The sequence below is a fragment of the Nipponia nippon genome, unplaced genomic scaffold (genome assembly GCF_047370975.1).
Source record: "Nipponia nippon isolate SJK-2023a ecotype South Korea unplaced genomic scaffold, ASM4737097v1 scaffold_20, whole genome shotgun sequence".
NCBI lineage: Eukaryota > Metazoa > Chordata > Aves > Pelecaniformes > Threskiornithidae > Nipponia > Nipponia nippon.
Window position 1 is genome coordinate 506,766 of NW_028262337.1, and position 20,703 is coordinate 527,468.

Consider the following 20,703-nt stretch of genomic DNA (forward strand, 5'->3'; position numbering starts at 1 on the left):
TACATGAAAATTCCACTTGAAAGTACACAACACAGGGCGTTTTAGTAGCACGGAAAGCAATGCTACAAAGACATATACACACACCAAATTAACCTAAAATGTTTATCTTTAAAACCTGTTTCTAAATCAAGGGTATGCTCTAAATTCTGTAGGTGCATATTTTTACTAAAAGAGGTATTTTTACATCTATGAGGAATATAATAAAGAAATCCACACTTTTAACTTGGAGGCTTTTTCCCCGTCTTTGCCTGAAAGCAAACAATGTATTTCTGATTTTACTCATTAAAATATTTGTAAGGTATATGTTTGCATTATGAAATTTCAAACACATTAGAAATACAAAATACTCACCCAAAAGTACAAATAAAGTTTATTTAATTGCACCTAGAACAATTAAAGTACCCTAGTATTGCTCTAGTGCTCCTTACTACTTACCATATTATGATGCTGTCATACGTAAAACCTAGCTTTTCTTCGGCATGGCCAGTATTGCAAAGAAGCTGAAAATAAAAGAAAACATCTATTATTTATGACTCTTTAAAAATGACAATGTAAACGTACAGATTTCTGGCAATGCTTTCAAAGAAACCTGAGGAATTTCATTCATGGCAAGGGGAAGCACACCAACTTCAAACTTCCCTAAGAATTTCTGCTGTTAGTATTCTGTTCCTATATACACCAGACATACCCAAATCTGTGGCCTAGTGAAAAAGTGATAGTGAAATACTAGTGAAAAGCTTGCAAAATTGTGTAAACTGCCTACTGGTCAATTTTTCAACTACAGATTGCTCCTCATTACTGCTTTTAAGACCTTTTCGGAAGAGCCACTAGTTGGACAACTGGTAACCTGAGCAGAGATGGAAAAGACCGAAGTCAAAGCACATCTGCATTCAAAAAGAGGGCTCCAGTGAGAGTTTTGAAGCAAAGATTGACACTGATGGTCCACTCTTATGTTTTGCCACAGCAGCACAGGCGTAGAAAAAAAATAAGAAGGCGTTGCCAATGGTAAGCATCCCATAACTGACATTTGGCCTGGCCTGCCATTGATTCCGTAGAACCTGTACATCTGTGCAAAATCAGTACAAAGTTTGAATTTATGCACTCAAAAAGACACCAATAAACTGTCACAAATTCTGAACCTTTCAGCCGTATCCATTTTGAACACAAGACTTTAGATTTACAAGTGCAGTTTTAACATCCAAAAGGAGCAATCTAGCATGGGCCAATATTTTAGCCTCTTTAGGAAAGGAAAACAGTCTCTTCTGTAAGAAGAGCTGATGCTGTTCTCCTTTGCAAGGGCAGCAAAGAAATTCCTAGTAATCTCACTTACTACCCCTATCTTAAATTATAAAATACTTTATTATCACGCCCAAATCCCAAAGCACTTTTCCAAGCACTTCCAAAAACTCAAGTGACTAATACTGATTGCAATAGCTTTGCACTTTGTCCTCTCTTTTCGAAACAGGCATGTGTTCAGTTCTGAGCCAGCACAGTATTAACAGTTTCTCCTCAGTGAGGAATTCAGGAAGTGTTTGTGCTAACTAGTGAACACCACTGCTCTGACAGTATTAAAACACATAAAACCCTGTGCCACGTTTTTTATATGTATTTACTGCTTACAATAAGAAATTTATAATAAACTAAATGAACAGTTAAATTAAGGCTACTGCAAGCTGAAATATTTAACATGTTCCATGCTCACATTCCACTGTTCACCTCCACCTGAAAAACCAGTATATTGCACAGAAACTCTGCTTTTAAGTAAATCCATTTTATTAGCATGATGGTTTAAATTCAAACAATACTTAGGTTTATGCTCAACAAGTACAAATTCTTCCAAGGATCACATACATTTTAAGAAATTATTTTTCATATTGTTAGAAAAATGCATAGTGATAATGCTGAAATCCAAAGTTGTTAGTGAGATAGATTATTAAATTGGTCTGGATCAGCTCCATATTTGGGCTCAAATAATATAAGTTAATAGTAATATTTTGGATTTTGCATTTTTCTTAACAGTGGCTATAACCAAAGATTATTATACAACATAAGGAGTTATTATATAACCTCTTTTGCCCCACCTTTCAAATTTAAGTGATAATGAAACTAGACAAATAGTGCATTAACTGGTTATGACAGCATGTCACTTCCTAGTATGAGTCTATTTTTATGCCATGTTTTTGGACTGCCTAAGGCCACCACTGCTGCTTTAGCATTTCTATTGACATCTTATGAACTGTAAAAAATTGGCTGGCAGAGTGCAAGCAAAACAGTGTGAGAAGATAGTGAGTAAAAACATTTCATTGTTCAGTTTCGGACAAGTACATCAATAGTTGTTTAGCCTCACCATTTATACATCTAAACCTCACCCCATCATTCCACCCCAGACACAAGTAAGAAATCCTAATTTAACATAACCAGATTATCCTCAACAGTTTTTTTTCCTACTTTAAAAAAAAAAAAAATCACAGAATTCGAATTCCGATGTAGGAAAAAACATTGGATGATCACCTCATTGCATCTTGAGCGGTCCCGAGATGAAACTAAAGCAGATGACATGTTTCAGGAACCCACCTAACTTGCTGTAATTGCTAAAGAGCATTCAGTTCACTGGACCAGCTCTAGTCTAGTTGTCAGTAATCACTCTTACCAAACACATATGGTGTGGTTATTAGCTACTCAATACCAACTGTTTTCCTCCAAATATGTGCACCCACTGATGTAGTAAGAAACTTGACCTTATCTTGAAACTCAAACATAGTCATGTAACCTGACAATAGTTATTACTTTCATCAAGTTTAACCACTGCATGGATACAAATTTCTGAATGTGATGATAATTATTATCAAAGTGTTTGATGGTGTCTGTGCTTACATGTGACATTTTTCACAGAGAATGAACAAAAAAAAAAATGACTAAAGAAAGTACAAGATTAGCTACTTTAGCTATTAGTTTACTCTCATTCCAGTGGGCCACCATTACTTATGTATTGGTTTCCTTTGCAATTTACACATGGTTGTGTGCTTACAGGATTTCCAGATAGAAAAGAATTTAGAAGATGGACAGCAAGATCAGAATTCAAAATGTTTCAGTGATATGAAAGGAGTGCCTAAACTCAATAAAAAAATTAAATAAAAAGAACAGCGTGTCATATCCTTCAGGGTACCACACATTAATAGACACATAGAACATGAAAGGAGTCCAGCAGAGAAATATAGGATGTCCAGAAAACATTCAGAGTGTTACATACAAAAACAAATTTCAAAAGGAAAGCATGTACCATGTACCGAAAAATGAGCCAGCAGGGAAGAAGATCAGCCTGGCTGAACAGAGAGCTTTGGCTGGAACTCAGGAAAAAAAACCAAGAGTTTATGACCTTTGGAAGAAGGGGCAGGCAACTCAGGAGGGCTACAAGGATGTCGTGAAGTTATGCAGGGAGAAAATTAGAAGGGCCAAAGCCCAGCTGGAACTTAATCTGGCTACAGCCGTAGAAGACAATAAAAAATGTTTCTACCAATACATTAGCAACAAAAGGAGGGCTAAGGAGAATCTCCATCCTTCATCGGATGTCTGTCCGTCTGACCTCGGTGCCAGGGAAAGTTATGGAGCAGATCATCCTGAGAGTCATCACTCAGCACACATGGGACAAGCAGGGGATTGGGCCCAGCCGCCATGGGTTTATGAAAGGCAGGTCCTGCCTGACTAACCTGATCTCCTTCTATGACAAGGTGACCCACTTGGTGGACGAGGGGAAGGCTGTGGATGTTGTCTACCTAGACTTTAGTAAAGCCTTTGACATGGTTTCCAAAACTGGCTCCTTGTGGCTTAGATGGGCGTACTCTTTGCTGGGCAAAAAAATGGCTGGATGGCTGGGCCCAAAGAGTTGTGGTGAATGGAGTTAAACCCAGTTGGTGGCCAGTCACAAGTGTTCAGGGCTCAGTAATGAGGGTGGTTCTGTTTAATATCTTTACCCATGATCTGGATGAGGGGCTCGAGTGCACCCTCAGGAAGTTTGCAGGAGACACCAAGTTGGGTGGGAGGGTCGATCTGCTGGAGGGTAGGACACCTCTACAGAGGGATCTGTACAGGCTGGATCGATGGGCGAGGCCAACTGTATGATGTACAACAAGGCTAAGTGTTGGGTCCTGCACTTCGGTCACAACAACCCCATGCAATGCTACAGGCTTGGGGAGGAGTGGCTGGAGAGCTGTCTGGAGGAAAAGGACCTGGGAGTGTTGGTTGAGAGCCGCCTGAACATGAGCCAGCAGTATGCTCAGGTGGCCAAGAAGGCCAATAGCATCCTGGCTTGTATCAGGAATAGGGTGGCCAGCAGGACCAGGGAGGTGGTAGTGCCCCTGTACTCGGCACTGGTGAGGCTGCACCTCGAGCACTGTGTTCACTTTTGGGCCCCTCACTGCAAGAAGGACATTGAGGTGCTGGAGCGTTTCCAGAGGAGGGCAACGAAACTGGTCCAGAGCACAAGTCTTATGAGGAGCGGCTGAGGGAGCTGAGGTTGTTTAGCCTGAAGAAGAGGAGGCTGAGGGGAGACCTTATTGCTCTCTACAACTACCTGACAGGAGGTTGTAGTGAGGTGGGGGTTGGTCTCTTCTCCCTAGTAACAAGTGACAGGGCAAGAAGAAACGGCCTCAAGTTGTGCCAGGGGAGGTTTCGGCTGGATATTAGGAAAAATGTCTTCCTTGAAAGGGTAGTCAGGCACTGGAACAGGCTGCCCAGGGAAGTGGCAGAGTCCCCATCCCTGGAGGCATTTAAAAGACATGTGGATGTGGTGCTTAGGAACATGGTTTAGTGATGGACTTGGCAGTGCCAGGTTAACAGTTGGACTTGATGATCTTAAAGGTCTTCTCCAACCTAAACAATTCTATGATGTGTAAGTTACAGCAGACTGTCATATGTTTAACTGTAACATTTAACAATTAATATGCATGTCACTAGAGTATAAGTTTGTAGGCAAGCAGTACCAGAATACTAAATGAGTTAATGTATGTCATGTCAGGGGGAAAAAAAAATACCTTTGAAAGTATTAATAGGACTGCATTACATTTGAGATTAAGAGACCTTTTTTTCCCCACTTCACAGGCTGAACAAAATTTTGGGCACCACATTTTAAAACCAGACAAACTGGAAGAAGTGTAGCAGAAAAATGTACAAGGCATCTAGAAAATACACCCATGAAGGCTGAGCCATTGAGTTTATTTAGTCTAGGAAAAAAAAAGACCCTGGCAAAAGTAAGGTTGGATTGATATATGTTTAAAACAGGAAAAAAAAAGTCATGGAAGCTGCTATAAAGAAGATACTGTTCAGCTGGTCTCAATGCTTTGGGTATTTGCTCAGTTATGAATGTCTGGTCTTAAATACATTAAAGGGAAAACTTTGCCACTTTCTTCTCATTTCACCTTCAAACATTAAGCAGGTCAATGGTTCTGGCTCAGATGCAGTGATTTTTGTAGATGGCTGAACTCAGAAAGCCAAGTAACTGTCATATGTTTGACTGTAACATTTAACAATTAATATGCATGTCACTAGAGTGTAAGTTTGTAGGCAAGCAGTACCAGAATACTAAAATCTGCTTTTGGCTACACATTGCTATACATCACTAAAGTGGCAATGGATTATCATAGCATGTAAATGCCTGGAATTATGCAAATACACTTTATATTTTTCATATCTCTCTCTCTCTCTCATATATAAACTGTATGTATTTTTATATATACATTTTACATATTTATCTGTATAAAATATATAAATATTTTATATTTAGTATACTTTGCTTATTAAAACTGCCAGTAAGTCAACCGTAAAATTCAAAATTTGTGATATAATAGTCAATGAATGGGAATAGCACAGAGTCTTTGAGGGTATGATTTAATATTAGGACAAAATGGTACTTATGCTAGGCCAGACAGTGACTAACTTACAGTGAAGGTTTTTTTCATGTTTACTGTCAGCTATGAGTTTTTCATGGTACTTGGATGAGTCATAGCAATATGAGTAACACATCAACATGACTTGGAAACAGTAGCTCAAAACAACAAAACCACAGGAGGTCAATAGCATACACAAGTTGAGTGCACACTGAGACCATTCAAATTTATATTTGACTGCATAGTCACAGAAGTTACTAGCTACAAGTATGATATTATTCTATGCATGCAAAATGTAATTATTATACTGTAATTTTGGAAATACCGTTTGAACCATCACTGGTAATATTTATGAGGACACTGCTTGGTAGCTCCTAGTCTTAAGAGAAGCCCCTACTGAAATAGCAGACTCTGGATTTAGACCCATTAGCTCTCCAGGTTTGTTCCACAGCTGAATGCTCCTAAGCAGATGTTCTGTTCCTATCTGCTATATACTTCATCATGAAATTTCAAGTTTTGCCCATAGTGGTTTAGCTACTTGGATGAATGTTACAGTCAGTCAATACTGCATTCAGATTTTAATATACTAGGGTTTTACGAAGAACAGCTGAGACTCTAAAATGACGGACTACGAATCAGACAGAGTCTGAACCCATGGAAGCCTCTATAGCACCAAACTCAATCCATATCCTAGTGAAATTTAGCAGCATGCTCAAAAGCTAACAGATACACAGGGCAGAACAGTAGAGCCTCATTAAATAATGACAGGATTAGTTTTGAGCAGATTGAAAATACAATTTTCCATATCACTGATGCTATTCAATTACTAAGGTTAAGATAAAATGAATTAAGTTTCATTTTGTCCTTAAAGAAGCACCTTTCTTTTTGAATGAAAAATATAAATCCCTATCCCAATCCTTCTATAATAATCCTTAATCCTTCTATACCAAAGGATTCTGAATGAATACTTCAAATCCAAAAGATATTTTCCGCTAAGTAAATGCAATTGTACAGTTCCTTCTGGTTTTCAGAAATGTGTCACCTACTACTTCTCATGGGGGTGGGGAAAACCCCAAAGAAGTAACCATGATGTTTTGGTATTAATCAGCAGAAGCTGGGAAACTTCAAGGTGCTTGCTTTATGTAGCTGGCCATATAAATCAAAGATGGGTAATCCTACTCGGCTTACCAAAGCCAAAGGCACATACTGAGCTTGTGAGCTGCTGCAATGACTGAAAGCGTCACTGACCATCTATTAGAGGTCAAATCCTCAAACAGTTTTCAGGTCAAATTCAGGTTAAATTAAATAGTGATACAGGTGGTTTGAAAGGAACAAGATTATTTTTGTCTAATAAAGATTAGGCAGTACCTCATAAACATTTTTGCCCACAGAACTGCAGCTTCGCTTATTAGGTGATGAGCAGCAGATGAGGAGAAAAATTTCTAAGTCTGCCACTGCTGCAATTCAGCACTAAAACATACCTTTCCATAGCCTGAGTATCACCAGACTGGGAATGCTAATTTCTTGGAGCAGAAAACCTACAGCACCTGTTGGGTGAGAACAACCTATGTTCTGCAGCCAAAGAGCCAAGAACATGAACATTAGGGACTTTCCTAGGAAGTAGTACTAGCTAAAACTTGATAAATGAAATGCAAGTTTTTGTAAAATATCACATACTCTGCATGGTAAGTATGGGTGCTGTGGGGACTTGAACATCACTAGTTAACACTGCTCTTGAAGGGAAAGAAATGAAAAGGGAGTTACATCTCCTAGGCATGCAAGCTTCATACAAAATATCTGCCATACGATATTATTCTTGCAGATAAAGTAACAAATCCTGTTGACTGCTGACCACCATTATTTTAATAAATTTTGTTTAAAGTATTAAATTCTGCATAAAATCCTGAAGTCTAGTTCAGTAATTTTTAAAGGCTGATTACTTTCCTTCTCCTTAAATAAAGGGGGATGGGGGGAATGAACCTCACCTTAAGAGTCTAGTCCTCTTTCAAGGAAAGAAAACTGAACCTAACATAACTCAGATATCTTGAAATTAATACAAAACTTAAAGTCTATCATGATCTCTGTCAGGAAAGTCCACATTAACTTACATTACTTGTTTTCACATGAATACAAACACTTTGCTTCCCCTGACCAAGAAAGTAGAACAGTATTTATTCCAAATGCAAGATTTGTCCAGTCTTTCAAAGAAAAATCTGGGGCAGTGGGGAGCAACTGCTTACACTGGTGCTGACATTTTCTTTTAAGTATAATAACATTGCCAGCACGAGAGTTAAATTTTACAGATTTTCTGTATTATTTTATCAGAAATATGCTATAAAAAACCCTCAAAGGTCCTTTCCCTGCCCATAGGACAAATATCCTAGATAACTAGTAGCCTTTCAAAAATGGACCATAAAATGCAAGAATTTACAGACGGATCAAGTTCATCTTCAATATAACTCGTAGACAGGATATAAACATCCTCAGCTCTTAGCACACCTATCTTCCCCACACTCCTAACTCACAAAGAGGGAACTGAGATTGTATCAATTAATGGTTGAAGATCAGAGCGCAAAAAGGAAATAAAATCATCTTCCCCAAGCTCCAGGCTTTCACTTGTAACCACTGGAATGAAAAAATACAGAACTGTTCCAACCACAAGGCAGACAATACAATACAATTTGCAACTTTTATTCTGTTTTCATAACTGCCTTTACAGTTCAAACAGAAATACGAAGAGTTTTCAAAATCAAGCGTACAAGTTATACATTTATAAAGCAGATATTCCAGGGAGATGAATATAAGAACAGTGCTAAATATTAAATAGAGTACGATGATTCCCTTATACAAGGTCACTCTGAGGATCAAAACCAGGTTATGAACTACAGTCTCCATCTTCAAAAGTCATATTTAATTTTAGCAAGTTGCTTTTCCCAAATTCATCATTTCTAGCCAGACTTAAGTCTAATTTATGAAAACCTTCCTTGTGTTTTTGTAAGTATTTTCCAATTTTACCACCAAATAGGTATAAAGAACAAATTCTTCAAATATTCAATTATGGAATTATTCAATTTTTCAAAACTATCTTTTAAAAGAATTTTTGGTTCATCCTTTAATTATAGTATGCATATTTATGAATTTGTCACATTTATAGGTACTTAACATCTGATTTTCAATAGTAAAATCAACACTGTTTTAAGATCCATAGTTTCAAATATTGACTTTTCACTAGGAATCCTGCATCTGCAAACCTAATCCAGCTCTAATTTTAAGGCAACTAGAGAATTTAGAAGCACTCACATTTAAAAGTTTCCAGGTTAGCACAAAAAAGAAACAGCTACGCATTGGCCTTTTCTAGCAGAATAAAGGACTTTCTTGCAACAGTTTGGAATCTCAGTAAAAGCAGCAGCATTTTGTCAATGGTGGATGTCTGACAGACACAGTAAGGCAATCACCCAAAGAAAAGATTTCAGCGTAAGTTCAGTTCCTCAGTGAATGCTATGCGCCTACACATGCTCTGAACCAACTCAGAAAAAGGAGCATTTACACAGATTTGTTCTTAATGCACTAGAAGGTTATCTTATTTGCTATTGTGATTTTGTTCTCGGTACTCACCCTCCTGCTGAATCCCATACTCTACCACTGAAGTGTTGTTCAATCTTACAAGGAGTGCTTTTAACAGAGAAGAAGCATGCCTACTTCGAAGATTATCATGCATGTTTGTCCTTCTCATATCAATTGGTCCCCCAAACCTGCCCTTGAGCATTCGTTCTTTCACTTGAGATTGTCTCAAAACTGTCAAGACACCCCCTGGTTATCTTACTCAACGATTTATCATCAGCTCATCTATAACAACAATAATTTAAACCTTAGTTTACCCACAAAATTCTCCACTACTACCTTGTTTCTTGGCTACTGCTGATTGTAGGATCCATCCTGTGGCACAGAAACTTGGGTTTCGTCTTCAGCCATGTTGTCTTATCTGTGGTGCTCTATCAAAAAGCTGTACAACTTACCAGCTCCGTCCATTTGGGTAACACTCACACTGGAGCTCCAATGTCTCCTAGCTCACTGACTGCAGTGCACTTTTCCCTTGCCTTGACAAATGGAATGCAGGTCCAACCACAACCATTCACTATAGAATCATAGAATCGTTAAGGTTGGAAAAGACCATTAAGATCGAGTCCAACTGTTAAACTAGCACTGCCGAGTCCATCACTAAACCATGTCCCTAAGCACCACATCTATCTGTTCTTTAAATATCTCTAGGGATGGAGACTCAACCACTTCCCTGGGCAGCCTGGTCCAATGCTTGACTACACTTTTGGTGAAGAAGTTCTTCCTAATATCCAACCTAAACCTCCCCTGGCTCAGCTTGAGGTCGTTTCCTCTCGTTCTATCACTTGTTACTTGGGAGAAGAGTCTGACCCCCACCTCGCTACAACCTCCTGTCAGGTAGTTATACAGAGCAATAAGGTCTCCCCTCAGCCTCCTCTTCTCCAGGCTAAACAACCTCAGCTCCCTCAGCCGCTCCTCATAAGACTTGTGCTCTAGACCCTTCACCAGTTCCGTTGCCCTTCTCTGGACACGCTCCAGCACCTCAATGTCCTTCTTGCAGTGAGGGGCCCAAAAGTGAACACAGCATTCAAGGTGCAGCCTCACCAGTGCCGAGTACAGGGGCACTACCACCTCCCTGGTCCTGCTGGTCACATTATTCTTGATACAAGCCAGGATGCCATTGGCCCTCTTGGCCACCTGAGCACACTGCTGGCTCATGTTCAGGCGGCTGTCAACCAACACCCCCAGGTCCTTTTCTGCCAGACAGCTCTCCAGCCACTCCTCCCCCCGCCTGTAGCGTTGCATGGGGTTGTTGTGACCCAAGTGCAGGAGCCGGCACTTGGCCTTGTTGAATCTCAGAGCTGGCCCCGGCCCATCGATCCAGCCTGTCCAGGTCCCTCTGCAGGGCCTTCCTATCCTCCAGCAGATCAGCACTTCCACCCAACTTGGTGTCACCTGCAAACTTACTGAGGGTGCACTCAATCCCCTCATCCAGATCATCAGTGAAGATACTGAACAGGACTGGCCCCAGTACTGAGCCCTGGGGAAATGCTACAACAAACACCCTTTTCCTAACTCCCTGCCCACTTCCCATCAGTCCTCTGCTCCTCTCCACAGATTCCTCATCTACCCAAAAAATGGTACTTGCTCTCCTTCTGAAGGCCTTTCATGGCCTCTGTCTTCAGCCTACACTCTTATCCTGCAGTATGTTTTTAATTCTTGCCTCCTGTCAGCTCACAATGACAGCTTCCAACATATCTGTCATACTTTCAGGCAAGTACCTGCCACATTCCTGTGATTTGGAAGCTCGTATTCGGAAAAAGCACCTCAAAAATCAGCAATACAGACCATTTCTAGAAATAGCCCCTTTAAATCTTTTTCACTATGGAAACTGCAGTGAAAGTTGATGGTTGCTATTCTATTAGTGTCCAAACCACTGCATATCATGCTCATCGGTACAGTCCTTCCTCTCACCATACTTTGTCAGTTTACATCCAGACAGTCTAGCATTTCACATTTTTGATTCAAGTCTGTGGAGCAGGACCCCATCTTTAGTTCTGTTTGTGGAACTTAACCGATTAATTGGGAGATATTTCAGGCTTCTAAGTACTAAAATACTTCAAAAATTCAGCCAGTAGGACATGTAGACAAACTAGCATAACCCTGCATTCACATATTTGCTTATCCTTATTTTGTCCTTTCCCCTCCCACAGTATGTAGAGATTTCAAGTACTGTTCCATGTTACTACGCTGTTTCATGAACCCCCCAACTAGCCAATGTCTGATAGACTACATACAAAATATTTTGCCTGTATGATTACTTGTTCTATGACACCACTTGAGCTCTTACCTTAGTAAAATTATTCAAGTGACCTAGTTTCCTCATATTTGAAACGCCTTGTAGTTTGGCCACATTTTGAAGAATCTCTCTCATATTATCACAGGGTTCTGCAAATGAAAACAGGTTATTAGCAGGTACAGTTGAAAAAAAAAAAAACAAACAAAAATCTAAACAGGCATTCAATATGCAGTTTCCTAAATATAACAGGTACTCTCCTGGTCTTAATTAAGGATGCAGATCATTTTTGCCTCAAGAAGCATCGATTTGATTTATGCTTAAAACCAAAACCAAGCGTACCTGAGTTCTCTAGAATAAATGCTAAAGCCCATGATGGAGAGAGAATCCTATTTTAAAGCAGATTTTAGTCAATAGCTTAGATTTACAATTGACAAAGAAATCCATTTAGCATCTGAAACTCCGGTCCTAACGTCTCGCAACTAAACAGCTTTATCCCTAATAACCCTTGTAATTTAAAGGCAAGAAGTAAACTTAAAGACAGAAGTAAAAAGACAGCATGTTACTGTCACACCACATGACTTCTTTTTTCCCTCCAGAAAAAGCATTGGTGGGATTTTGTGAAGATGGGACTCTCTTCTGCTCTCCATATTCATCTCTGTCCACAATCACCCTAAACTTACTAGAGGGCTGGGACCTTCCATTGACATGGGAAATCAACTACAAGGTAAACAGGGGGACTAGAAAGGTCTTCTCCTTTCTTCCTAAGGGTCCACCATCCCAACAACAACAACAGAAAAAAAACCCAAACAAAACCCCGCAAACCAGGATTCAGACACCAACTGATGACCCTACATTCTGATGGGAAATGGGAAAGGACTACCAAACATTGTGAGAAGAGACAATATTGCCCCACCTTCGGGAATGAGGTTTGGAGTCGAGGCAGAGTGGGACAAGCAGCACAGAGTGGGGCTCGGCACAGAGAGCTGCACATAGAGCTACTGCAATAGAAACTGCAGTAAGCTCTGCACATGGCGGTATTGTGGCAGGACAGTTTTCAAAGGGTTGACTGCAGGGATCTCATGCAGTCTTGGAGCAGACACTGTGTCATAGGCACTACAACACCACTATCAACAGCATTGTAGCTTGAAATAAATGAAATACCAAGGCTATGCAGGAGATGTGAACTGTTAGAAAGTATTACATTACCAAAAATGAAAAAATTGCATTACATAGAATGAAGTCTTTAGAAAAAGCCTGAAGAGTCCAAACACCAGACATGGAAAGCAGCAAAGACAGGGTTTTGTGTGTGGTGCCCCATGCTAACTTCAGTAAAAGAAACTTGCTTCGTACTGAAGTATGAACAGCTACAGCTGAATTTGTAGCACACACAGTCTTTCACTCCCCTGTTCATCCTGAAAGGATATTTGTATATTTTCATTATACAAAGGAAATCAAGTGTCAGAGATTTAAAGAAAGCACATTCTTCACCTCTCTACAAACCAAGCCAAGTTTTTTTTATCAACTTCCGTAGTTTAAAAACTTAGAAGAGCAACAAATTTGAAAAAGCAGACATAACTAGCAATTTCATCAGGATATATCCAGAACGCACTAGAAATAGTTTACATCATAGGCCCTAATTTCAAGGGAGCATAATAGGAGTGGAAAATAGCTTCCTCATAATTTGTTTGCCTTGAAAATACAGTTTGGCCGATTTCTACACTTTGGCCTGCCTTGTGTAATAGGTGGGAATTTCCCTGTCTCGCACCACTTCTGGACCTGTAACATACCCCATTACACCACAAGAAAGATCTCAGGTGAGCAGCCTTAGAGCTCTACAGAATGATCTACTTCAATTCCCTGGAGAACAAGCAGCAACAATAACTTTCAAAAATTACTGGAAATATGCTTCTAAGTTTTAATTTTGAAAGTGCAGATGGCTACATACCCGAGATAAACCTCTACTGAAACTAAGCTCATCATACGGACAGGAAATGACCGCAAGACTAGCCCAGGCAACCTCTTGTGCGTCACTGGTGATGACCATTTCTGCTCAGCTACCTGATAGAGTGGGCGCTAACTCAGAAGCCAGCAAGGCGTGCTGTGGAGAAAGGCAGCCAATTCGGATGTGAAGAAACCAGGACATGATGATGCTACCGCTTCCCATGTTAACAATTCTGTAGCAACTGCAAGCCTTTATAATGAGGCTGCCTAATTAAAATGTGCACTAAAACCATTTTACTCTACATGTATATGAAAAACTGCAGTTACAGCAACTTTTCCTCATATTGTCCTCTTTTTGCTGAGAAAAACTCTCATTTGTGGAAAGACAGAAAAGTTTGAGGAAAACCACCTTTGTAGTGCTTAGCAGAGCAGCCAGGTATTTCCCAGAAGCTTCACTAGCACATAAGCAATTTCAAGCAAAGTGGGGACTCCAGTATAAGATCTACAACACTGTGAGAAAACTGAGAACATGACAGACATTTCTACTATCAAATTGGTAATATGAATACAGCAAGTTAGCTGGCTCGCACTTCGATTATATCAACAACACTACTGCTGTAGAAAAAACAAGATAGTAAAGATAAATTCCCTTTAATAGCACACTACCTCACAAAGAACTAAGATTATAGAAGCCTTTTTGGTAAAGCCTTGTCAATTCAAGTCGTTTTAAACTTCAGAAGAACCTTCTTGCAAAAAATCTCTTCCAAAAAAGTTAACAAAAGATTTGTGACGTATTAACTTCAAGGAAACACTGGCTATCCTGTTTTTCCTCTTCTGGAAATGCATCATATATTAAAAAGTAGCAGAAAATTTACTTAGTTACTTAAGTGTCACTAATTTTTATTACAAATAGAACCAACGAGGAAGGCAGGAAGGCCTAGCAGAACTTCACATGTGGCAGATGTAAAAGAATTTAAACAAAATAACGTGACTTCACAAATGGAGATATAGTCTTTTACTAGTCTGTCCCTTACATTAAAATGGGCCTGAAAATAGGCTAAATATATTCTGGATTCTATGAACTATGCGATGTGGCTTTCCTGTAATCAAAGATCAGATCCAGTACTGCCTATCTTCCTCTCACAAAATCTCACACAACAGCAATGAAGAACATGGATCAATGCAGAAATGGAAAAAAAAACACAGCACAAAATCCAAGACCGATCTCCTAAAAGAAGAAATATCATGGCCTTAACATTTCACTGTCAAGCTTAACAGGTCATGTTGGTGTTGACAAGAACTTCTGTTTGGGTTTTTTTGTTTTTTGTTTGGTTGGCTTTTTTTTTTTTTAAGGAGCCCTGTTCAGACCACTGCTACAGAGATTTCTTAGCTCTGATTAACCCTTACTCTTTAGCTCTTCAGAAGTTCTTTCTTTTCTATCTGAAAAAAGAAAAAGAAGAGAAGCTCTTGTTATAATTTTAAGACCCCTCAAAAGTCTGTTCTTTCCTGACTTACCTCATTTATTACTGAGATGCTGACTCATCTTGAACTGGACCATAGCAACAACCAAATATCTTCGCATTCTTTCCCGTGGTGCTTCTGAGGGTGGAGTTGTGCAAAATGACCGAGCTGATCTTACAGCTTTCTTCTGGCAAAAGATGCACAACCCCTTCCCTTACTTTCATTCCCTCTACCCTGTCCCACTGTATGATACAGCCTATCCTTTACTCTATTCCAGTACCCATCAACTTCACATTAAAATAATTCTGCTAACTTACTCAGCAGAATACTTTCCATTCTTTTGGCTATGTTAGCTTTCTGCTGGATTACGGAGTCAAACTGAATACTAAAGTCTTACAAAAATCCACACAGAAGTGGCTGTGTCACTGAGTCATTCACAGGTAGAGTGCTGGAAGCAGGACATACCCTTGCCACAAGAGATTCATTAGAAAAAAGTCAGACTATCTTTTTTTTTTTACCTGCACTTTTACACTTGGCAAATTGTCCCAATTAATGTACACAAAGCCACTTGGCCTCAAATCTCATCTAAAAACTTGTTGATACATACAATAATTTCAAGCCAGCACACTTGTGTTCTGTAATAACAACTTCGCTTGCTGATCATTACCATCTCATCTTCTGTGTATGTGTCTTCTTTTTTTGGACAGCAAGCGCTTTGAAATAGTAGGTGTCTGTGTTCTGGGTACTTCTGCTACACCAAACACAGTTTCTCACCCACAACTCTTTGCACTGAATAACACCTGGTATGTATAATGATAATCGTCAGCACAGAGTGAAATTGGTGTTTTTAAAACCCTAGCCTCAAGAATTCCATGCCTCTGTATGTCTTAAAGTAATTCATAGATGCCTGTATATTAAAAATCTTCAAAGTTGTGGTGTTGTTTGTTTTTAAACTCTCATGACCTTTTTGGGCTTGACTCATTTTTTCACCCCTTCAGGACTGTGTCATTGTTTTTCCCCAGTGAGAATCATGATGCATTCTGACAGATCCCATTCTCCAGAGAGAAAGAACACCGCAGAGCTCCAGCTACACAAAACATCTAGCGCTCCACCTAATGCAAGGATGAAACAGGACCAGCAATAGCTATATTAGCACTAGTGATGACTCCTTTCCCCTGACAGATTTAGCAGCATTGTTTGACCACATTCAGTACACTAGCAGCATGCCAGTTTGCTATTCTGTTACGCAGATGTGAATAAAAAGCAAACAAAAAAAAAATGGTAGGCTTTAGCACACAAATAATTCAGTAACTCTGAAATCAGGCATAATGAGTTACTGTGAGGAGTGCATATTCTATATGCATCACTCGGTAGATGCTAGGACAGTAGCTGTACACAGTAACCAATGTACGTACAGTAAACTCTCCAGTGAGAAACTGCACTAGCAGCTGCTACCACACCTACTAGAATCATAGTGCCAAAAAGTGAAAGAAGAGACTAAATACACCTAAAGGCTTCTCTTAAAGAAGGAAGTTGTACTTCACTACAGTTAAGCATTTCAACATTGACTAAGAAGACAAGAGATACCTTCCTCTTACTGAAGGAAAGAATCTCAATATATATGGATGATCCTGGTGAACTTACTACCCACCTCTACATTTATTAGAGATTTTTAAAGCCTAAGCGCTATGCAACTGTATATTGCAAAGCTGCTCTTAGTGGCTTGTTAAACTACATGCTGCCAAAATGAAGGAAGTTGAGTGAAACACGCACCAACTAGAAACATTAATGCACTGTTCTCCATTTCCACTGACATAGTAATGAGTTATCAGTTATTAAAAGCAATGAAACATTAGAAATCAGTTACTTAGGGGTGTCTATGTAAACCTAGATGACAGGTAATCAGACTGCTAAAACATTTTATCAACTCCTTTAATAATGAAATGAAACACGAATGAGAAGGCATATCCTCCCATTATTAACTTGCTGGAAAAAAAAATCAGGACAATTATGTAATCTCTTATAACATTAAGTATTCTTAATTCACATCTAATTCAAAATGTGGAAACTGCACAGAAGAAAAACAACGAGGTTCTGAGAACAATGGAAGAAGAGAAAGCTATATTAAAAAAGCAAACTGCATGACACAGAGATCACTCCTGAATTATTTATATTGACACATCAACTCCACTTTACCAGATTCAAAAGCATTAGTGCATGAACAGTTTACATTCAGCCTATGATTTTCAAAAACATGGTAATACATGTTTAGACTGAAGGTATGTTTCAATACATAAGGTAAGAACATAGAAATAATTGTTCGCTTGTAGTGTCAAGTTTAGGTAGTTACTATTATGTTGGAAAATGTACCGAATACTAAGCCAGACAGATATCCTCTATGATTGCTGTTAAAATTCTATTATCATACTTGAATCAGTAAGGTGCAAAATACTTTGCACTGGTATAGTGTGATGTTTAAGTTTTGCTAAATAATTCTTATAAACTTCAGATTAAAAAAAACCCACAATATATAACAAATCTTAACAATTGAGAGCATCCCCTTGAAAAGTACAAGTGACCAAACCCAGTGATTTCTGCAGAACATACCTAGAGATTTATTTAGTTTGATTCCTATAGTTTCCATAGGTGAACCATATATAAAGCACTTTATTTTGAATACAACAGAGAAGTTCCAGTAACTCATTTTCATGAAAACAGAAAGAAAATAAAACCCAAGAACTCAAATTATTTTCACTCTTGCTGCTTAAGAAAGCTATGAATAGATGAAAGTTGCTCGGTAATATGCAAAAAAGCACACCTCCTCTCTTTCACGGCAGCCAGCAAAGAAAGTAAAAGAACTGTTCTTCCTCCATCAATCAGGTAGAAATTAACCTTCACATTTACAAAAACGTCTATTAACTAGAAAGCAGTGCAAAAGCCAGCATATCCAAGGTAGGATCCAGGAAATGCTAGAAACTTAGATAAGAAGAAAGTCTTGTATCGGGATTACACTTAGGAGTCTCATCCTTCATATTTAGCTCTGTACATCTAGACTTGCACATACGTCCTTCTGTAAGCAAACAGGAAAGTAACATTTAAATGCCTACTGTGACTGTATAGATTTCTCTTTTGCAGATGTGCTTAAAATATTGTAAATGAAAGGATATCTTTTTTAATATTCCTAAGTATGGATAAAGCTGGCAGGAAATACACATTCTGGTGTTGCAGCCAGCTTGAAGCAGTGATAGCAGTTCTAAAATGGACCACTTTCCAAATTATTGTCTTATAATAGTATTTCTAATGAAGACACTGAGATTATATGTGTAGAAAAGCCACCCTTTCATCCTCAGCCCTGGAATTATGTTAATTACTCCCAGTGTATGATCCTGTATGCCAAATCTTTAGACAGTGTTGCTTTCCTCCTAAAACTTCTGAAAAACAGGTTTTACAGTTGAAACGTTAACAGCTTTTCTAGCATCTAAAGCTACAGTATTGCTACTAAACAGAAGCACAGAACAAAGCTGAAGATTGGACACATAAATTATTTTGGATTGCTAGAGACAAACTTAAAAGAACTTTAAATATTGAACACAGAAAGAGAAAACTAAAGGACCATTCCAAAGGACAGCTACAATGCTGATTTGAAAATTAGTTACATATAGGTTTTGATAAACAAACTATTCTTTAAATGCTTTATAACAGTACACAAACTACTGTCCTGCTTGAGTTTCCTCAAAGACCAATTATGAAAATAATATTGAAGTTAGGACTACATAAGGTACCAAGACAGGTTTAAAAAAAACTGTTGTTCTTTAAATAACTTGTCTATTCATAGAGAATAAATGTTTGATTCAGTCCTCATTTAAATGTACAGCTAGGTCCTCAACTCCCAGGAAGACACGATGTGAATGCCAAGAATCTTACCAATCATTCTTGGTATATACAGTCTTTGTATATTACACACCTATTCCCACCCACCCCCCCCCCCAAAAACACAATGCCATCTTTCTACAGTATTAGATACACAATGTACATACTGCATACTATGATGACTAAAACCAAACTGAGATTATAATCCCCTAGCAAAATTGCTCTCATTACCACTTCATAGTAAAACAGAAATATAAATTATTCCAGAATACACGGTTAAACTCTAGAAGAACTTGTTCTGAAACTTTCAAAAGTTGAGATGTTTAAAAGAAAAAAGAACACGAACACAGAGGGACAAAATGCTGGAGGCTGGGGAACGCTCCATAGCAGTGCAACTATGCGTTTGTTTGCCCTGTTGTTCTACTCTCTCCTCTGCATCAATCATCAGCTACTGTCAAAGTCGAGACACAAGGTTGGAGTGACCCAGTACAGCTGTTCTTGTGCTAGAACACCAACAAAAGGCTGGAAGATAAGCATTTCCCAGATACAAAACATTAGTTATGTTCCTACACAAATCAAATTAATACTTTCCAGAACATCAGCTATGAATTTGAATGGTGAATACAAGTTTATTTTAATGGTTTAGAAAATTCTCTTCAAGTCCTCCAACCCATTTTCTTCTTTTCTGCCACCAATTCCAGAAACAGAAAATTCAGGACAGTCACAATTTTTAGTTCCTTTAACAAAAGATACGCTTCACATCATGCAACTACTGTTCAGTGAGCATATCAGGCAAAGCTCCTTTCAAAACTACTCAAAAGAATTCTGATCATGTATTTCTCTGAATATTATTGAACTGACAAGCAAGTTAATATCACTGACATTAGAAGAAAATTTGTGAAATGGAGAAATATGATCTTATCTAAAAATATTTTCCCAATGAACATTCTGCTTCTTCTGTGCACCATTTAATTTGTTCAAGTACCCAAAACCATAAATGTTGTCCAGTTAAATGGACCTTACTGATAAACCCCCAGCTGTCAGGAGGTAGCCACTGTTGCCAGAAACACCTTGTTTATTAGAGTGTCACGTAAGAAGAAAAAGCCTAGCAACATTAGCAGATGTAGGATCACCCACTTTGCCAAGGAAGACATGAAGGGCAATTTGGCAAGGCATGGAAAGAGTGAATTAATAACATCCTCAAATTCAAACATTAATAAAGAACTAGAACAACTAGAAACTACAAGTAATTCACAAACAGTTCTAACTGCAGCAGGAAACCTTTAAACTGTGGCAAGTGTGCGATGTGGTAACTACCCCCCCCTTAAAATGCTATAACCAGAAGATTTCAAAATAGTGCACAGACTGATGATGCTTGGTAACTCCAGTCCCTCATACCAGGGACAGGACAGGTCTCACTCGTCCGTAGCTGTGACTGTTCAAGACTTTTTCTCCTGAAAAGGTCATTTTCAGAGAAACGACAGGAAACGTCATATTTATAAATTTCACAACAAGATCTAAGCACAATTCTTTAAGCACAGAAGACGCCTAATTCGTTGGTCAATTTCAACTTAGAAAAATCTATCCCACTCAAGTAACAGGCTAACCTAAAAAACTGAGCTGGAAACACATTTATGGAAACAGCAAAATTTTTTCCATTTCTTTTTTTGTATTTCATAAAAAAAAAACCAG

General features: G+C 38.7%; 1 protein-coding gene across 2 annotated transcripts in view; it reads right to left on the reverse strand.

The window, feature by feature from the left end:
- The window catches only part of RICTOR (RPTOR independent companion of MTOR complex 2), an 86,112-nt gene that overhangs the window by 57,852 nt on the left and 7,557 nt on the right, over positions 1–20,703 (reverse strand). For both annotated transcript variants that reach the window (XM_087759691.1, XM_087759687.1), the window contains exons 3-4: positions 11,791–11,888; positions 436–500 (exon numbers count right to left, since the gene is read on the reverse strand). In XM_087759691.1, the coding sequence (XP_087615817.1) occupies positions 436–500; positions 11,791–11,888 (163 nt within the window). The remainder of the gene's footprint in view (positions 1–435; positions 501–11,790; positions 11,889–20,703) is intronic.